Source organism: Phascolarctos cinereus, unplaced genomic scaffold, assembly GCF_003287225.1.
Source record: "Phascolarctos cinereus isolate Bilbo 61053 unplaced genomic scaffold, phaCin_HiC Scaffold_7;HRSCAF=346, whole genome shotgun sequence".
Classification (NCBI taxonomy): Eukaryota; Metazoa; Chordata; class Mammalia; order Diprotodontia; family Phascolarctidae; genus Phascolarctos; species Phascolarctos cinereus.
This window is the reverse complement of record NW_027556180.1, coordinates 63,403,344-63,423,963: the sequence shown is the minus strand read 5'-3', so window position 1 is coordinate 63,423,963 and position 20,620 is coordinate 63,403,344. Positions and strand designations below refer to the sequence as shown.

Genomic DNA, 20,620 nt, shown 5'->3' with positions numbered 1-20,620 from the left:
ACATGCTGACAGATCAACAGGGAATGTAGACAGAGAAGTGGAGTCCAAGGGAAAACACGAAGCCAAAGCTATAGTAGAGGAATTTGATAGGTCTGAGAACCAGAGTTAGAAAGCAAAAGTGGGATTGGAGGTTTATTCTGGATGCCACACCTGTGAAAATGTATACCTCAATCTTAAATACCTCAATGCATAAAGACCATCTTTCAGGGCACAGGGGTGTGGGGCATACATACGGTATTATTTGTCTGGGTTATGTTCTGATGTGAAAAATACAGCCTGAAGGTCATGTGTCAAGTAGGAACCTCATTTCCAGATAATTTTTTAAAAAAACATTTAATTCATCAGATTTTCAAGGGGAGAAATCAGGGTTTTGCAAGTTTTCATAACCGTTTATTCATTATAAATAGTAAATATTTACTGCACTTTTTACATGAAAGACATTTTTACAACACGTTGTTGTTGGTAGAGGCTGCAACACAAAGAATTTCTTTTGTCCATCATCCTTTAAGACCAATGTATGTACTAATCTCTGTACTATGCCTAGGCTCACTAACTCCCTACTTCATAGTCCTTAATGCTAAAAGGAATGTATTTGTGCCCTACCTCATTCATTGTTCAAAGAATAAAGAGAAATAAATAACACTGCCTTCCATCTTCCTGTTCCTCTTAATATTTCAAAACACAAATTTATTGACATTCTACAATGTCACAACACAAACTTATGTAAACCTCAATTCCTATAATCTTTTAATATTGGATATCATCGCATAACTTAAAATTACATGTCAGCCACATGGGCATTTCTCTTCTTGCCCTGTCTTCTGTAAAAAACAAAAGAATGTAAACGTAATCTTTTTTTAAAAAAAGCATTATTCTCTGACATGGTCTTGAATTATAAGGAGCAAACTGGATTTCGGTTGTCCAGCAAACTGCAATATCTCTGCATTTTACCACACTGAATTATGTACTGAAAAAATAAAAACCTGCAAAAATATAGTTCTGATTCTATTTATATCACTTTGGATGTTTCCAAAGCTTCTGTGAGGTACACAGTATTGCACATTGTTAGGCAGTCTTGGAAATCAACGTCACTGTTTTCCCCCCTCCTTGCTTCCAAATATTAACATGGGATTAGGAAAAAGTCACACACCTCAGCCCGCTCCAAAGGACACAACCAAGTTTCTTTCTTTCTTTCTTTCTTTCTTTCTTTCTTTCTTTCTTTCTTTCTTTCTTTCTTTCTTTCTTTCTTTCTTTCTTTCTTTCTTTCTTCCTTTCTTTCTTTCTTTCCTCTTCACTTTATACCATTTCCCGTTAGCAAAATGGGCTTATGACCTTTATTGACAACTGGATTATCAAAGAGAATATCATCAATAATTTATCCTGGAAGTCCTTTATATCTATCCTAACTTCCAAAAGAGGGTGATATTGACTGTGGATGTCAATTTCCAGTGTGTAAGATTAGAGGGTTCCTCTCTGCTCACGCTTCAGAAACTGAGCAGTTCAAAAATCGTAGCAATGTCAACATTGGACATCCAACAAGTTCTAGTCGACAACATCGGGCTGCTAAGTTTTAGAACATTCTGCTTGTCCAAATCAGGCCGGATATTTCTCAAAGGAGCGAGAATGGAATGTGTTCTCTCAGTCAGCACTAAACAGTTTGAGTATTTTGATGTGTGGCCATGTTAAAGCATTGCCTTAAAAAGCCCCACTGGTCTTGTATTGCCTAAGGTCTTCCTCTTCTCACCTGTTTTGTCCAACATGTCCAAGAGTACTTTGAAAACAACTACTGGAGAAAGAAAACAACTCTCCCGTACCTTCTGTCACAATGACCCTCCCCCACCCCCCACCACCAAAGGGGTTGACTTTTTCAGAGAGGATTCTTCTTGTCTATGTAATGGAGACTGGAAACAGGACCAGACTGAACTCAAAGTGGACAGTTCATTTATGCAATATCTGGCTTCAGATAATGAAAGGCACCTGAAAGAGAGCAAAAGGAGCTTTTTAAGTCAGGCTGTGACAACTTCACAGCAAGGGGTAACATCAGCTACAGGTTGACCATGTCATATTTAATACCGGGGTATCAAAGGATAGGGACTAATATTTTTATTCCTGGGACAAGTTTGACAAACCTCTGTGTATGTGGGAGTATATACTATAATGAGTCTTGAGCTGACCTCATTAAGAGCATGTGTTTCTAATACTGGGCTGCCAGTGATTATATCATCTTGGCCAACCCTTATGTTTTACCTAATGGCAATCAGGTTTCATGTCTCAGCAATTAATAATATCAAGATGTTGTTGACATCACTTAAGAAAATAATTATGCAACCAAACCTTATATGATCCAGTATCTCAGTAATAGATCTGATTCTGGGATGAATAGATGGACAGATATAGATAGATAGATAGATAGATAGATAGATAGATAGATAGATAGATAGATAGATAGATTAGATGGATGATGATAGAAGTTAGATAAGATAGATGACTACGGATAGATTAAATTGATGAATTATTAATAGACAGATTATGTAGAATAATAGATGACATGGATGGATTTGATAAATAGATTGATGAATGGTAGATAGATGGATGGATGGATGATAAAATGGATGGATTAGACAGATTTATGAACGACAGGAGCTAAATAATACAGATAGATGGATATGGATGTATGTATGGATGGATGGATCAGATAAATTAAAGATAGTTAGATAGACATAGATGATTTCAAATCCCATGTCAGATTCTATTTGACCCAAGACAAATCATTTAACTTCTCTGAGCCTCAATTTCCTTATCTGTAAAAAGGACATAATAATAGCACCACTCTAGAAACATTGCCAAAGGGTTAAATGAGCTAATATATAGAAAGCAAACACTAAGATGCTATATAAATGTAAGCTATTATTTTGAAGCAGTCAAGTTTTAATCCCACCTCAGACACTTAATAGCTGTATGACTTTGGGTGTGCCATTTAACCCTTTGAGCCTCAGTTTCCTCATCTATAAAATAGGGATAATAACATCTGCAACACTTACCTCATGGGCCTGTTTTGAGGCACAAATGAGAAAATGTATTCAAAGCACTTTGCAAACCTTAAAGTGCTATGTAAATGTCATTATTATAGATACATACATTCTTACAGGCATATATAATTACATCATAATGGTTAAATTAATAATTTTTTCCATCCCCTTTACATAGTGCAAAGAAATAATGCAAAGGTAAAATTTCCAAGAGCAATTAATCACCCCCTTCAAGAGACCTAGTACTCACTTTGTCCATATTGTCCATACTGATAGCCTGTGACAGGATCCATACTATAACCTGTGGTGCTGTAGGTTGGTGGGCAATAGGACTGAGATGTTGGCAGACTGTCTAAGCTCTTCATATGGTCTAGTCTCTGGCTGCAGCTCGCAGACACTGTAGTGGTTGGTTCTAGGCCTCCAGTGAGAGGTGAGAGAGCATAATCAGTCTGAGGCTGGTGAGGTACCCCACCATGGTTAGTCAAGAGTCCCATCACCTACAAGAAAGGAGAGAGAGTGAAGAAAGTAAAACAAAGAATTGTATCTTTTAGGTGACTAGAAAAATACTGTGAGACTTCATTCTTTAATTCACAAGGAAATATACTGATAGAGCCTGACCTACATGTTCCAAGGGAATAAAGTAGTCACAGCATACAACTAAATGATACCTTTTAGTTTGAGTATTTTGGGAAGTATGGGGAGGTGGAAAGAGGCACCACATGTGCTCACATATTTTCTCTCTGATGTCTGATCAAACATTACATCTGGATGTTTCATAAGCCCTCCTACCCAAGGGAAGCATAGATACTTTAACTGGATCTTAACAAAGAAAAATTAATAGTATTGATCTCTTAAACAGCAACAAAAAATCCTTTTTTCATGCCCTATGTTTTTTATTTAATTTCTATACAAACATACTTTGCACTTGCAGAAAAGCTAAAAAAAAAAGAGTAGCTTTGTATGATAAAGACAGAAGAACCAGAAATAGAAATATGTTGGAAAGAGTCTGTTTTGTTGTGACAATGGTCCTGGAGAGCATGAAAGCTTTTCTTTCTTTCTTTCTTCAAATAACATCTCAGTAACCTAACAACTTTCAGATGAGGATGCTGAAGTGTTTCACAAACATTAGCTCAGTGACCCTTGCCACACCCTGGTGATGGAGGTAAGTGCCTAATTAATTTTGCAGCTGGAGAACCATAACTCAAGAAGATTGAATAACTTCCTGAAGTTCACACAATTCAGTGAAACACTCAGCCCACACACCATCCCTGAAACTCTCCCATAAGGTCAGGGCTATGATACCTGAAAAGTTCCTACCCTCAAAACTACTTTTACTTATTTGTGTACCTTGAGGGTAAGGACCATTCAAAAACCAAACAGTGTCTTAATTTAAGTGCCGAACAGGCACTTAGTACAAACATCCAAGAATGAACACTATCTCCCCTTAGAATTTTGTGAATGTAAAGGTCTCAAAGTAGTTCTTAAGCTAACATTATTTCTGTTATAATTTAGGAAACCTGAGGAATAGAAAAGTTAAAATGTATCCCACCCCCCAAAAAAAAATTCCCAGCATAGGGAAGGAATAGAAACTCATAAGCCTTAGTTCTAACCACAAAACTATACTCCCCATCTAATAGCGTTAAAGCACTAGAGTATTAGTTCTTAAATTTTTTTTGGTCTCCAGACCCTTTTACTCTTAAAAATTATTGAAGACCCCCGCCCAGGACTTTTGTTTATGTGAGTCATGTCTATTTATATACACTGTATTAGCTATTAAAATGTCTTAGCATTATTATGAAAATGCATTTTGACCTCATAGACCCCCTGAAAGTATCTCAGGGATCTCCAGGAGTTTCTGGACCACACTTTGAGAACCACCATGCTAAAGAACTACTAAAAATCTATCTTGCCCATCTTCCTACATGCAGAAAAGCCTGTGCTTGGATTAGGGGAATAGAAAATGGCCAGAAAAGATATTATAAAGCCCTTTAGAAACTGGTCCAATGATCTTTATATCTGCGGTCAGTTTCCTGTCAGTGAGTTTTAATCCTATCCAATGTCTAGTCAACTCAACAGAGAGGGACACTATCTCCTCCATAGCTATTCATTTTCCCTTCCTAACTTACCTTGTTTTCTCCAACCTTTCTCACATACCTTACTTTCCATTTCATGGCATCCCTCATTCATAAAAGTTCTAAAACTCATTTTTTTAAACTTGCTATGACCAGGAAGGGTGCCAGAAGTTATATATTTGTCAATAAAGTGAGATTCAAACATAACACAAAGCACAAAGCAAGAAATTTATATCTCAAGTAATTGAGATTCATATTCTCCTTCCCTTGACCTTGTTACAGAATGCCTTCCCTAGCTTCATCCCCTCCAAAACCGCAGACCAATTCCTGTCAGTTGTGAGAAGGAGCAAATCAGTGGTAAGACCAGATTCAGTGATGTAACATTGTGGGTTTTCCATTTAAAATTTAATTTGGAATCATGTTTTATATATTATGTATTCACTCAGCATTGTATAGTTAACTGGAACTGGAAAATAACATTATTTCTTATCCTCCTCTTGGCTGCTATAGTAACCTAAAATAAGTAATTTAAAATTTCAAAATTGCTGATTTATTTTCCTTTTTTCTCTTATTTCAATTAAAATATTGGCCAACATCCTTATTTTTAAAGGCACTAAAGAAAATAAGGATCTACAGCTGATTCTCAACTATAACCTAGAGATACCCTGGGGCATAGTGGGGTAGGGTGAGGGGCAGTCTACAAAATCAAATTAACAGCAGTAGACTGTCACAACTCCAAACAAACGCAGAATCATTGTAACACAAGGGCTTTCCTTTGTAAGGGTCTAGCCAATATTGCAAACAGTAAGAGTACCATAAAGTCATACACCGCAGCTAGATGCTGAGAAGTCATGATTTTGTGTCCTTATCTCCCAATCTTGAACAAAACTAAAAAACTATAAAAAATATTTTTTAAAAATTACTCATTCTCCAGTGGTTGGTTCCCCCCACCCACCAAGAGCTACACTTGAGGTTTTCCAGTTTAAGCAAAGAAAACTCATGGAAATTTACTCATTGCATATTTTGTTTTATCAGACAAAAATGCTGTGCTTTTTGAGTCTGGAGAATGCTTGAAAAAGTAGGTCTTGCTCAGAGACAATTATTATGGGAAATCTGTGTGCGCATAACTAACATTAAAAAAGTAAAAGTACAACGCTTTTTTAAAAAAGATGGAGGATGTCACAGTCAGGAATCAAGAAAAGAGGTGCTGAGAGGGAGGAACCAAATTCTTTACTTTAAATTAGTTCCATTAATAAGACACCAAATTGGTCCAAAACAAAAATTCTAAGTTGCTACTGTGCCAATCCATGAATAAAAAGTGCCAATGACACAGGAAGACTTACATGAGGAAAAAAAAGTCTTAAATTGGTAGCTAGGCCTCAGAGATTCCTTATGGAAGACCAGGATTCTGAATTCAATCACTAGGCTTGTTAGCTAAAGGACAGATAGAATGGACAGTCAAATCAGTATGTTTAAGCAGTTGGGGGAGGGGGGAAAGGAAGCAGTATTTCTCCTGAAGTTGGTAGCTGTGTACATTTGCATGATAAATGTTTTTCATCCTCTGACACATGTTTTTTTCAGGTGAAACAGCTTTGAAAGCCAGCAAGAACCTCATCTCTACTTATCTGCAGAGAATGTATTGAGTGAAGAAATGAGGACTGCTTATATATCAGATCCATTCCCTGGATTGAGTTTGAATGTATCATTGACCTTCAAGGGCTAGTATCTTTTGCAGTGGCGTGTAAAGTTCTGGAGTGTTTCCATCAGCACACTCAAACAGACCCCGGTATTTTTGCAGGAACTGGAGGAAGAGGAAGAATAGAAGTGGGAGAGGAGGGAGAAACGGAAGAAGGAGAGGGAGGGAAGGAAGAGTAGGAAAAAGAGGTCAAAGAGAATGGAAGGGAAGGGAAGGGAAGGGGAGCAGGAAGGAAAAGGAAAGAAGGGAAGATAGGGAGAGAAAGAAGTAGAAAGAATGAAAAGGAGGAGAACAGACAAGGATGGAAAGAGGATGGGCCAGAAGGAAGGGAAGGAGAGAAAGATGAGGTGTAGCAAATTGGAGAAGAGGAGGGGAAAAAAGAAGGGGGAAATAGGAGGAGGAAAGGAGTTAAGGAAGAGGAAGGAGGAAGATGGAAGGACAAGAAGAGGAGGAGGTGAGAAGAGGGAAGGAGGAGGGGAAGAGGAAGAAAAGGAGAGAAGACAAGGAAAGGAGAAGAAGGTGGAAGTGAGTTAGGAAAGAAGAGAAGGAAAAGGGAAGGGAAAGGAGAAAGAAAACAGGATATAGGGAAGGAGAGAGAAGGAAAGTGGAGGAAGAAGAGAAAGAACAACGTCAGGAGGACTCACATTTACATCACACTTTAAGATTTATAAGGCAGTTTTCCTCATAACAAACTCATGAAAGTAGATAGTACCAATAGTATTTGTCTTAGTTTCCTTATCTATAAAATGAAAGGATTGGGGACAGATGGTCTTTATGGTCCTTTCCAGTCCTAAATCCTATGACTGCCCTTAGCAGCTGCTTTAATGATAACTCCTTACACATTATTCATAAACTCACTAGACAAATTAAATTAAGCTTGCCCTGAGTGCAAGATAGTAGGCTTGTTCCTGAAGATACAAAGTTTGTTTTGTTTTTCATCCCGGTGTGGCATAATGAAAACGGCACTAGGTCTGGAGTAAAAGTTGAATTTGAATCTCAAATCTACCAGTTACTACCTGGGCAACTGACTTGCTTAATATCCCTGGGCCTCTGCTTCCTCATCTGTAAAGTGAAGAGATGGAACAAGATGACCTCTGAGGTCCACTGCAATATTAATGAAGGGATTGGACTATATGGCCCTCTAGCTCTAGATGACTTACAATACTGTCATCTTTGATCTATGACACAGTGCATAACCTTCAGGACCTTAGATTCCAATAAGCAGGGGAGGAATACAACATGTGTACCAATTAGCATACTTGAGGTAGAGTGTGTGAAAGGGGCAAAGGAGAAATCTGAATAAAGTTCTCTAAGAAAATCTGAGTTAGAAGGGGGAATCAATGGTAACAGCTGAGCCTTGAAAGAAGAAGATTCTGGAAGATGAAGATGGAAAGGGATCCCATTCCAAGAGAGGGAAATAGCCTGAGAAAAATGTGCAGAGACAAGAGACAGGATGTAAAGTGTGGGGACCAGCCAAGTATACTAACTTGGCTGGAATGCAGTAAATAGAGGGAAGTTGAGATCGCAAGTAAGTCTGAGCCTGACAGTGTGGGATCTTAAATACTAAGCTGAGTAGTTTGCCTTTCATCCTACAGGCAACGGGAAAAGGATTGATTTAGCAGCAATGGGTGGGGAGGGAAAAGACTGGAAATTCTGTTAGACATCTCTAAGAAATCATCATGAAGGAAGAACTGTGGACATTTTACTAAATTTGCTCTTTTGAAAAAGCCTCTTGATTAGAAAATTTACATAAATCACATTTTTACCACCTCTGAGAATGGGTTCTATTGTTAGGCACACCAGTAGTTATCTAGGCGTATCCTTCCAATAGCTCTCATCCTGCCTCTCAGGTTGAAGATTGTAAGTGATTGTAATAGAAAAGATGTTGCTATCCAAACTTGGCTTTCAGCTTTCCTTATTTGACTTTGAGACAGATTGATGTAGATGAGCTATAATTAAGAAATTAACAAGGAAATTCAGATCAGAAAATATATATGGGATATCAATAGAAAATATATACTTTATTTTCCATTAACATAATTTAAAACCTCAAGTCTCTATGGAAGGGTCACATTACACTTTTATGTTTGTTTCTTTAAAAGGCAGTTCTGTATTTCATGTGGTAGGAGGGAAGCTATAGGAATTTCTTCTCCAGCAAGTGAAGCTTGAGAAATGAGCTTTTTAGAGCACCACCAACATGGGCAGAAAATATTTTCCAGTTGCATTTTCCTTTTAAGGACTATGGCAAAATTGTTTTTTGTATTATTTTCAAAGTGCATTTTTCTTGCAATTACTTATGATCAGGTGGCTAAATTTAATCAATTTTTAACAAATTCTTTGTTCTTTCTTGTTTAATTCACATGTTGATTTATTATAAGAGAGATGGCTCATGAATCCTGGACTGCTTGCTCACATTTTTACTGTTTATTTGATTTTTAAATATACATTTAAAGGCCATTAAAAAATTAAAGACAAAACACATAGCAATTCAAGCACAAGTGAATTGTCTTTTACAGGCAATACTAAAGGGAGAGAAGAAAAATTCCACAGCTTTTCATCCCTATTCAGGCTCCATTCCAGTAAATGTAAGTTGGGCATATGTAATCACCTGAGATTTTCTTTTTAAAAATCGCCAAATATTGTGTACTCTGAAAAGTTTTTGGTTTTTTTTGCGTTCCCACATTTTGTGTGACTACCCACCTAAGTGAAGTCTAAAGAAGGCTCCCAAATGTTACAACCCTTATCAAAATGCGCCATATTTACTATCTTACTCTCTTTGGGAAGGCATCCTTTATTTTTTTTAAATACTGCATTTTGATTTGTAAATTCCTAGCTGTGTCCCTCAATTTTATTTATTTATTAAAGAAATTTTCCAAGCTTTCTTCTGACTTTTTCTCTAGTTTCAGAATTCCAGATAGATTGTTTATATCTGATGGGAAAATTATATGGTTCAGGAAAAACGAACTCTTTATGTTTGCTTCATGCCATATTTCCCTTGAATTAATTTTCCTATTGTGAGATTAAATTTAAAAGATAAAAACTGCAGGCGAAATTAAGATTTACATTTAAAATTATGTGTCTGGAAAATATTTGTCTTGGCACACACACTCTGGTTATGCCCTCAATTGAAAATGCACTGAGTTTATCAAGAATCTAAAACGATTTAGCAAATTACTGTGCACATCTGGGGGCTTCTTTTTCCTCCACAAGAACCATTGGTGTGAGGCTCTCTTTTCCTTCTTATTTCAGCTGACCAGATGTGCCCCTGCTTCAAACACTTCAAATGCTTTCAATGTTCTTTTTGTTAAGTCTTATACATAGGGCACTGGCCTGATTAATAACAAGGCTTCATTTTCTTGGGGTACCCTTCCTCCAAAAGGCAACTGAATAAAACACTAGCCGTATTTTAGCCCCAGGAACAAACCTTCTGCCTTCCCCACACACACACACAAAAATCACTTATTCACAGTTTTTCAGCCAATTCTGTCCATTTCTGGAGTCATTTAATAGTTAAGTTTCTGTGTCTGCAACTTCAAGGCTGAAAAATCTAAACTTAAATAGGAGAGGTTTTCCTGAAAATATCTTCTTCGGATTCAAATGCCTTAGGAATTATCCTGCAGTTGATTAGCATCTAAATAATTAGATTTTTGCTCATGTCTGTTTGAAAGCTCCAAGCGGGAAGTCGCCTGAAGGCAAAGGTTTCTCTCAAAGTATGGCTTATGACCTTATCACCCATACAAGGAGTTACAGGAAGGGCACGGCCGGTGCCTACCTAGCCGGCCACTAAAGGGAAAATGCCCAGTTTAGTTCAGCTTTAGTAAAGGGATTCTTAAATCCACATTTTTTTTTACAACTTTCTGCCTTTGTCAAGTGAGGAAAGAGTGTAAGTGGGAATATTGATTCATATGTTGCTTGTGATTTTTTGCATAGAGTATAGTAAGTATCCTTTAAGTGATACATGTGCCTGGCCTTAATGTTCTGTAAGAAATTGTGGGAATGATTTGTGTTTAAACAATTCTTAGGAATATCTGTCTCCAAATATAGATATCATAAAATAGTTTCTCTGAATCTAAAACTTCAGGGCAGGTTAAATCCATAGCAGCATGCTAGATGGATTAATTTCCAAAAAAATAATGAAAACCCAAAGCATGGATTTGAGTATTTTTTTCACTTCTGGAAGAATTAAGAATAGATGATGGCTTCTGGCTCATTAGGAACAATCATATAATGTCCACCGATTAGCAGCAAAATAAAAACCATTAAGGAAAAAAAAAAGGCTTATATACTTAAAGGAAGGTTCTTGCCCATTAATACAGTTGGTATTTGACCCACCATAGGCATAATAAAATTCTCATATGTTTTAATTCATTTACGCATGCCTGCATTTAATATGCTTTGTGACCATGTCTGCAATTAATATGATTTATGAGAAAAGAACATGTGCATTATTGGGGGGAAGGGTAGAGATACATATTTTTTTTTCCCTCCCATGAATGAAAGATTTAATGAAACAGCTCAAGGAAAATTGTTGGCCGTTAACATATTAAGTTGGACTGACAGAATCCTGAGTAAACTTCAGTGGCGTTAATGATATCCTCTTATCTGACCCTGACACATTTGCGGCATATAATTTACAGAAGCTCTGTCCAGGGAATCTTGACAAATGCTCCTGACTATGTCAGGGCAATGTTCCATTCTAATGTAAAACAGATGTGGGTCAGATACCCTCATTCATCACTTAACACTGATACTCTCCAACTGTTTCTAAGAGGAATGCCATTACCTGCTGTTAATGCTTTTCACTTCAGAAAATTTCTCAGACCCCCAGCAGTCCTCCAAAGGATGAGCACATGAGCAGATCACTTTGGCAATCATTTGTTCTAGAACGTCTGCATTCAGGCCCTCAATACTACTTGCCTTCTCCTTGAAGTCTCTGAATTATTCTTTCTGCTTCCCGTCTCCAATCTGTCCTTCACTACCTGAGGTACCTGACCCTTGTGCACTAGTTACACCTCTGCTCTAAACCCAACAGTTAGCTCTCCATTTCCTTCCAGGTAAACTATAAACTCCTGATCACTATATTCATAGCCTTCCAAAACCTGCCCTCAATTTTTTTTTCTAGCCTTAATTATATTCTTTCCACCTCATATTCTATATTCAACCCAAACCCTTCATATTCTCACACACAGCTAAAATTCTCTCTCTACCCTGAGTTCTTGTAACACAGGGATTCTCAAGCTGCTTCTTCTTCTTCTTCTTCTTCTTCTTCTTCTTCTTCTTCTTCTTCTTCTTCTTCTTCTCTCTCTCTCTCCTCTCTCTCTCTCTCTCTCTCTCTCTCTCTCTCTCTCTCTCTCTCTCTCTTTCTGATAGACCTCTTTGGAAGCTGATGAAACCTATCGACGTGAACCCATTCTTAGAATAACATTTTTAAACACATAAAACACGTAAAAATTCATAAAACAAATGAAACCAAATGTATCAAATCATTATCAGTATTTTTTAGGTTCACAGATCCCAGGTTATGAACCCCTGTTGTAGCACATTACTAACCTTCTAATTTATACTTATCATACTTTTCTTACCATGACTCCTGTACTTCTCTTTTCCCTGCCTCTTAGATTGTAATGGGGGCTGGGAGGTGGGTGAAAACCCACAGTGGCAGCAGTGGCACTTGAGCTTTAACCCTGCCTCTGAATCTTTCTAGCCATGTGACCTTGGACAAGTCACTTTTACTTTCTCAATTTCTCTTCTGTAAAAGGAGAATGACAGTATTTGTAATGCCTACCTCACAAACTTATCCTGAAGATGAAACTAGTTAATCACATAAAGAACTTTGTAAACCTTAACGAGCTGTATAAATGTCATCTACCCTAAGCTCCTAGAGAGTAGGTACCGATCTTTATATTTCAAAGGCTTAGTACAATGCCTTGCACATCATAAGCACCTAATGAGGGTGTGCTGAATTGGATTGAAAATGCCTGTGGAAAAGTGGGCTGCATACCTTGCTTTAATTTCATGAACATATCAGGACACATAAGCTATTAATTGTCCTGTCCAGAGGGAAAGAGCTGTGGGGTGATTAGGCATCTCCCAGCACCAAAATGCACTGCTGTTTTTTAAGTCAGCCTTTTAACAGCCTGCAAAGTAAAAATATCCAGAAGCGAACATATGTTGTTTCCCTTTAAAGAATCGCTGCACTGTTTCTGTCTTCAACAAACACACACCATTGCAAGCCAACTATGAACTCGGGTACACAGCTCAGATACTGAAATACAAACTAAGCTCATATAAATTAATATTATCAGACAAAACTCTTCATTGGCTTTTGCCTTGGAAGCCTACCTGTTATGAGGAGACACAATGGGACTAACTCCACCAGGAAATTTCTTTTCCTTTCTTCAAGGATGCTTGGGAAGTTGGCATGACTTGAGCCTGGCTGCTGTTGGTGACAGCCCCCTGCTAACTTCCTAAGCCTGAGTAGCTGCTTTACATACCACAAGCACAGAGTACCACAGACATACCACAGCCTTTTTTTCTAACTGAAGAGGTGAAATCTGAAGTCAGCTTTAATTCCTATTAGTATCACTGGAGAAAGGTTTGAGGATGAGACAGGGTACAATTAAGGAACAGAATAAGCAGAAGAGATTCCTGATTCATATTTTATCCTTGTGTCATATTCTATGGGTAATCAGTGTCCAGCTACATCCCCATTGTTCAAAAACAATTGAAGATAAGTTCCAACTATGCAGTATAAGGATAGGGGCAGGGGTAGAGGGTGAGAGGGTGGGAATTCCTCTGTGTCTAAATTTAGGTGATGTATGTTTTTTAAAATTGTACTAAGCATCCCTGTGTGTACCCATAAGATAGAAGGAACAACTGGGCTAATGTCTCTTACTTGGTTAAAGTTAACTGATTGAACCAGATGACCATGTGAATAAGTTTCAAGGAAAAATACATGTATGGTTATTTTTTGTTTAGCCATTTCACTCATGTCTGCCTCTTCATGGCCCCATTTGAGGTTTTCTTGGCAAATGGTTTGCCATTTCCATCTCCAACTTATCTTAAAATTAGAAAAATGAGGTAAACAGGGTTAAGTGACTTGCCCAGGGTCACACAGTGTCAGCGTGTCAAGTGTCAGAGGCTGAATTTGAACTCTGGTCTTCCTGACTCCAAACCCATTGCTCTATCCACTGTACTACCTAGCTATATTTTTTATATGCTATATTGGAAAAATGAAGGGAATTCATGGTAAAATTTAGAAGCTTCCATTTCTGTAAGGATAGGCTTTTGGCTATTTGTTATAGATTGTACCATGGGGCAAAATAAACATTCATTTAAAAACTAAGGAGAAAAACAAAACAAAACAAAAACTTCTAAGCAGACAGTGTGGTGTAAAGGAAAGTACTAGATCCTATCTGGCACCTGAGCAACTTTAGAAAATTTGCTTAATCTCTCTGGGCCTTGATTTTCCTAAATGCAAAATGAGGGAGTTAAATTACATGATTTTTAAGCTCTTTTCCAACTCTAAATTTATTAGAGTCAAAGAACCTGAATTCAAATCCCTCTACTGTTACTTCTTACTTGTTTGAACTTGGGCAAACCACCAAACCTCCTAAAGTCCCTTTTATCAACAAGTACTATGATCCTGTAAGATGTCAGAGAACACAGTACTCCTTGAAGGCTGACACAAGACAATTACGCTTCATCACCAAGTTAACAATGTGCTCTACCCAAAGTCACAGACTATATCTGATCCAAGAGGCTTGAACCAACAGCTTCCAACTCTAAATCTATGACCCTGTGATTTTATGTAGCATAATGTTAGGACTGGCACTGAGAACTCAATCCTTAGAGCGTACTTAAATTGCCCTTTCTAGTAGGTTATCAGGAGTATGTATAATATTCCCTCCCTGGTTTCAGTCCAACAAGTGGAGACTTTGATGAACTTACTTCCAGCTGTGAGTGACTGAGGGGATAGTGCTATGAAGTCACAAGGGTTCTTATGTTTGGCAGAGGAGCCAAAAGGACTCAAGACACTCTCCCCAGAACTAACTTCCCATACAAAAGGATTGATCACCCCACTCTCAGCTTCTTGATGTTTTCCCTTGCTGTTGGTGAGCAAGGCCAGAACTGATTTTAGCTTCCATGTGGTAAAAGAGGCAGCGGCTGCGCTATTTCCCACTCAACCACTACGTAGCTATAAATTCATGGCAACTCTATTTTTTTTCTGTTGATTCTTTCCTGATCTTATGTAAGGGAGTATCCTAAGAAGGGAGTGCCTAGGCAACTAGTGAGTTAGGAGTATCCACCAAAGCCATCATTTATGACATGGTAAGCCAGAGTTTGGGTGCCCTATCAATATTAATAATTGATTCTAAATGGTTTGGCTTGGTCCAAAAACTTGTTTCATCAGCTGTGATTCTGACTACCATTATCTCTAACCTAATGGAAGGCCTGAGCTGTAGGGTACCAGCTTCTACTACCTTTGCCCTATTATTATCATTACTATTGCTTAGCCTTTCTGAAATGCACACTTCTTTCTGAAGCCACGCAAGATATACAGTGGATATAGAAAAAACATAGTTTTCACACACACAAACACACACATACACACACACACACACACACACACACACACACACACCCCAAACAAATTTGTATTCAACTAGGCAAGAAGAATGTCCCTATTGGAAGGTTCATCTTTTTTCTCTAAAGAATGAAAAGCATACGGACTATTGTTTTCAGAAATAGTAATAATAACTGACATTTGTGTTAAGGCTAGAAAAACACTTTACATTATCTTATTTGATCCTCATAAATTTAAGGTAAGTGCTACATATATTGTTATCCTCATTTTATAGATGAGGAAACTGAGACAGAGAGCTTAAGTAATTTGACCAGCAAATAATTACCTAAGGTAGGATTCAAACTCAGGTTTTCCTGACTTCAGGTCCAACTCTATCTGCTATGCCATGTCCTTCTCATTCTTTTTTTTTGGGGGGTGCTCAAGGCAGTCCACACCTGTTATTTCATAGGCGTGGGGAACTCTTGATGGTAGACTTTCATTGGTCTAATCTATTACTTAGAAACTTAGAGGGCTGCCAAAGTCACAGAGAAATTATTTTTCCATGGTCACACAACTAATATATAACAAAGGCAAGACAAGAACTCAGGTCTTCCTCATTCCAAGACCTGCCCTCTACCCACTAGGTCCTGTTGCCTCTCATGGTAGTAATATGTTGCTGTTATAATCAGTTTTGCTCAAATGAATCTGGTTTTAACACAGTATAACTGTCCTATTTGTTGAGCACATTACAATAATCTATTGCTGAGATGGAAACTTTCTAGTTATAAGAGATAACTTAGAATTACCACCTTCCAATCCGTATCAATATATTATACATCCCTACTCCTACAAAAATGTCCATATAATGGACCTCAATGATTAGGATAACTTCCTTTACTTTGGCAGTCCTCCATTCTTGCATTTGCCTTTAGCTCACTTGCCAGAAGCCTAGTGTTCATCTGTTTTACCGAGATTCTAATGACGTTAATAAATTAGAGATTGTGATGCTATTATGATTGTTGTTTTCTAAAAATGTACATTTTTCAAGTCTTCACAATATGTTTCATTGCTTACTCCTCAGCACAATTCTGAAGCAGCCCCTTATCTTGTCCTACTCTGTTAGAAGTTATCGGAGCAATAGTCATCTAAGCAACTGGTCCAGGAGCTCACTGCCCAGAAGTAATAAAACCAAGCTGTCTTAAAGATTCAGGACAACCCTCAGGCCAATGAAGCCTGCCCACATTGCAATAGTTTTCCAACTCAGTAGGCTACTCTTTCTTTTCTTTTCCATTTCCCTCCCATTCTCTTCTCTTTCCTTACAATTTGTAAGACTTCACTGCATAATGTCTTACCTAAGAACGATTCAGTGGTGATTTTATTCCTTTGCTTTCTTTTTATATTTTACTCATTCAACAAACATTTATGAATTTCCTACTTGTACCAGACACTAAGCTAGGCAGCTAAGGATTCAAAGACAAAATGAGAATAATTACTGCTCTCAAGAAGTTTACATTCTCCTGCATTGGTTTATCTATGATATTATTATTCTTTTTCTTATTTCCTGGAATCTACAAAGAAGGGATTGTACCAGTCTGAAGAACTGGACATCAAAAGAGATGGCCTAAAAAGATGCCTGCACTCGACAAAGAATCAAGGAAATCATTTCAGCTCCAAATTAATCCTTCTATGGAGCCCCATGTGTTCCTTTCTATGACATTGTACAAAATCAAGGATCAGATCCAAAGAATGGAGTCATATTTCTTGTTTTTTCAATGGGTGGGGGAGGGGCTAGAGGCAGAGAGAGAGAATTTGGAACTGAAAATAAAAATAAAATAAAAATAGCAACAGCAAAGAGTGGGATCAAATTTCAGACCAAATATCACAGTTCAATGAGCCCAAGGGTTCTTAACCCGGAGCCTGCGAACTTAAAAAAAAAATTATAACTATATTTTAATACAATTACCTTTATTTTATAAACCTGTGTATTTTATTCTATGCAACTAAGAACATTATTCTTAGAAGGCATCCATAGGTTTTGCCAAACTGCCAAAGGGATCCATGACACCAAACAGATTAAGAATACCTGGTTTGGATTACATATCCAGACCACCTAAAATAAGCCACAAGTGATCCCTGGAAAAAAAAATTGTTTCTTCGAAATAATTATTTATTTCTTTCATTTCGGAAAGGAGCACAAAGGGATTAAACTACAGAGATATCATCTCACAGTCCAAATAGACAAGCATCATCCCAGTAACACATCAGGCTTCTTTATGACTTACTAGTTGGCAAAGATAGGTGAACTTGGCTGTGCAAAAACATACCAGCTTTGCTCACTGAGGGATGAGGACCACACCAAGTCCCCTCACAAAAGTATTCTGTCAGACATCTCACTGACCAAGTATTGACTAAATGTTGAGAGTGGGCTTTATTTTTAATGCTACACTGTACACTGAAATGCATACACCTCTGATGAAACCCAGACTGTTTTTCAAGGACACATTTTTCCAAAAGACCCACAAATAGTGTACAACTAATGACTGAATCAAGTCTTCTGTGTCTGCCCAGTACAAAGCCCACATTCAGCCCCTAATTGAATAAATATGCAAGTATTCAGATTTCTCTAGATATTGCCATTTTGCAAATACAGTAATGAATTAAAAGCTTTGCATTGCATTCCAGCCACATATAAAGGGTTGATTCAGGCCACGGACCTCATACTTGATGCTAGCTTGACTCTTCTGTGCATTACTGATTACAAAGAAAAACTTTTAATTCTAGTAGCTGAGTTACAGCAGGATCTGCATACTCAGTCTTTAATACTCAGTAGTCAGAGTAGTTTCAATGGGCCTAAAACAGAAGCAGATATTTCATTTAATTTATACAATCTATACTCCAAAGCCATATTCCTGACAAGGGATTTACTATTAAAATAAGGTCAGCAGAAAGGGATTTTTTGTTGTTGTCCTTTTTAGCTAAAAAACCCAAGTTTCCATCATTTGCAATTATTTCTTCCTTAAAAAAAGGAAGTGAGGGAGGGAGGGAAGAAAGGAAGAGAGGGAGGGAGGGAAGGAGAGAGGGAGGGAAAAGGATGAAGAGTAGGAAGGAAGGAAAGGATGAAGGGAGGAAGGAAGGAAAGTAAGAAAAGAAGGGAAAGAAAGAAAGAAGAGAAGGCGGAAGGAAAGGAATGAGGAAAGAAAAAGAAATTAAGAAAGGGGAAGGAAGAAAGAAAGAAAAAAGAGAGAGAGAAAGGAAGGAAGGAAGAAAGAAAGAGAGAGAGAGAGAGAGAGGAAGAAAGAAAGAAAGAAGGAAAGAAAGAAAGAAAGAAAGAAAGAAAGAAAGAAAGAAAGAAAGAAAGAAAGAAAGAAAGAAAGAAAGAAAGAAAGAAAGAAAGAAAGAGGAAGAAAGAAAATAATGCTGGCCAATTAGCTTGCATCTGTTATAGTCTCCAAAGTGGCAGCTGATGCAAGATCGCATGCCTTTAGTTGACAAAAACCAGGACACTCCTAGACTAGAGGAGTAGCAACCACAGACCTACAGAGCTCCACCAAGCCATACGGCCAACTCTGACATGATGTGGACTCAATAAATGGATTAACAGCAAAGTTTTCAGCATGGAGCAAAACATCTTGAAACTCTAATACAGCAGCACTGAGAAATATTTCAAGGCCTGTTGGCTCTTCCTTGTACAGCCAGAGGTGACTCATTCTTGAGCATGAGTCTTCCAAATTTCAAAAGGCAAGCTACAAACACTGCCTACCTAGCAAGGAAAACAGTGAACCATTGAGGTCTTTAAGACCTGATCCCCTTTGCATGGGATCTCCCTGTTACTGAGCTTTGCTTCCAAAAACATACTTCTCCAGTCCCATTAATCTGTTTTCCTCCATGGATTAGTTTCTGGAAAGTGTAGGAAGGGGGATAATGAATCCACCAGGAAATATGCTGTAGCCACCTGCTTGTCTTGTTCTTACGGTAAGAACAGTCTAAGCTGGGGACAGCAGGATTTGTAACCTATGTGTTAAATGTGCAAAATAAATGGCCCAAGAGTCGACAATACTAGTCATCTTGTAGTTGCTGGATTCATGCCCCAAAAAAAGTTCAGAAAAATAGCTCTTCAGAAACAGGAGCCTCCTGATCCACATGGAAAAGGGTAAGCCTTACTACCTTTCCATCTATCACCAGTACAAGAAAAGGTCAAGGGATTCCCATGCCACAGTAAAAAAGATTTTCTTCCTACGTCAAAGACGGGCAGACTAGGGAAAGGGAAGGGGGGTAAGTGGGAGAAGGAAAAGAACTCAGCAAACCATTCTTAATCACTATATCTCATTCATATAACAATACGATCTGTAGTAAACTCATACACCTTCAATTGAAAGAAACATGTTTTGACAAAGAGTCACTGTCTTGCCTTGCATCTGAAGAATTTGAGATAATTGTTAATGCTGTTGTCTGAAAATGACAAGCCAAATCAAAAGCAGTCTTGAATTTTGTGTACACATATTAATGCTTAAATGCTGCTCCCTAATAAGCTTCAGGATTAACAAATGTTTGTCAAAAGGAACTGCATTGAGCAATTGAAATCCAATTTGAAATGGAACCACGATAGTCTAATAAATATATGCATGAAACCAAGAAGCTTCATAATAAGCGTGGCTGACACCAAATATGCAATTTACATACATTACACACTAATAATCTCAATTTTTAACATTATACTTTAAAGGCAGCCAGTTCATTGGCTAAGTTGAAGGCTTTCCTTTGTGATATGGGTATAGAGGACGATATTTGAATACAGTGTCCCTTAAACCACAAATCATTACCTTTCTCATCCAAAGATCAGCCCTTTCTGCATCTATTCTAAAGAGGATTTCTTATCGCTACAAGGTTCTGATGAACAAACCAGACTTAACAGATGAATAGTCAATCAATCTGATGAGATCTGCAGATCTGCTCTTTGCTGCTGAGGTGCTGAGTTAAAGAGAAAGGCAAACAATCTTTTATCTAACCTAGCACAAAATACTTGAAGAGCATTTTTTCATAGGATCACAGATCTAGAGCTGAGAGGAACCTCAGAAACCATCTGACCCAGTCCCTTCATTTTACAGATTAGGAAACTGAGGCCCAGGGAGGCTATATGACTTGCCCAAGGTCACATAGCTTATAAGCATCAGAGATGGGATTTTAACCCAAGTCTTCTGACTCTGAAGACAATGCTCTTTCTACTGTATTACCTTATGTATGAAATAAGACAGAAATA

General features: G+C 37.8%; 1 protein-coding gene across 3 annotated transcripts in view; it reads right to left on the bottom strand.

The window, feature by feature from the left end:
- Positions 1 to 1,456: 1,456 nt before the first annotated feature.
- PAX3 (paired box 3) overlaps positions 1,457 to 20,620 on the bottom strand; it is a 104,906-nt gene continuing 85,742 nt past the window's right edge. For all 3 annotated transcript variants that reach the window (XM_021002837.2, XM_021002839.2, XM_021002838.2), the window contains exons 8-9: positions 3,280 to 3,526; positions 1,457 to 1,977 (exon numbers count right to left, since the gene is read on the bottom strand). In XM_021002837.2, the coding sequence (XP_020858496.1) occupies positions 1,943 to 1,977; positions 3,280 to 3,526 (282 nt within the window). In that variant the 3' untranslated portion in view covers positions 1,457 to 1,942. The remainder of the gene's footprint in view (positions 1,978 to 3,279; positions 3,527 to 20,620) is intronic.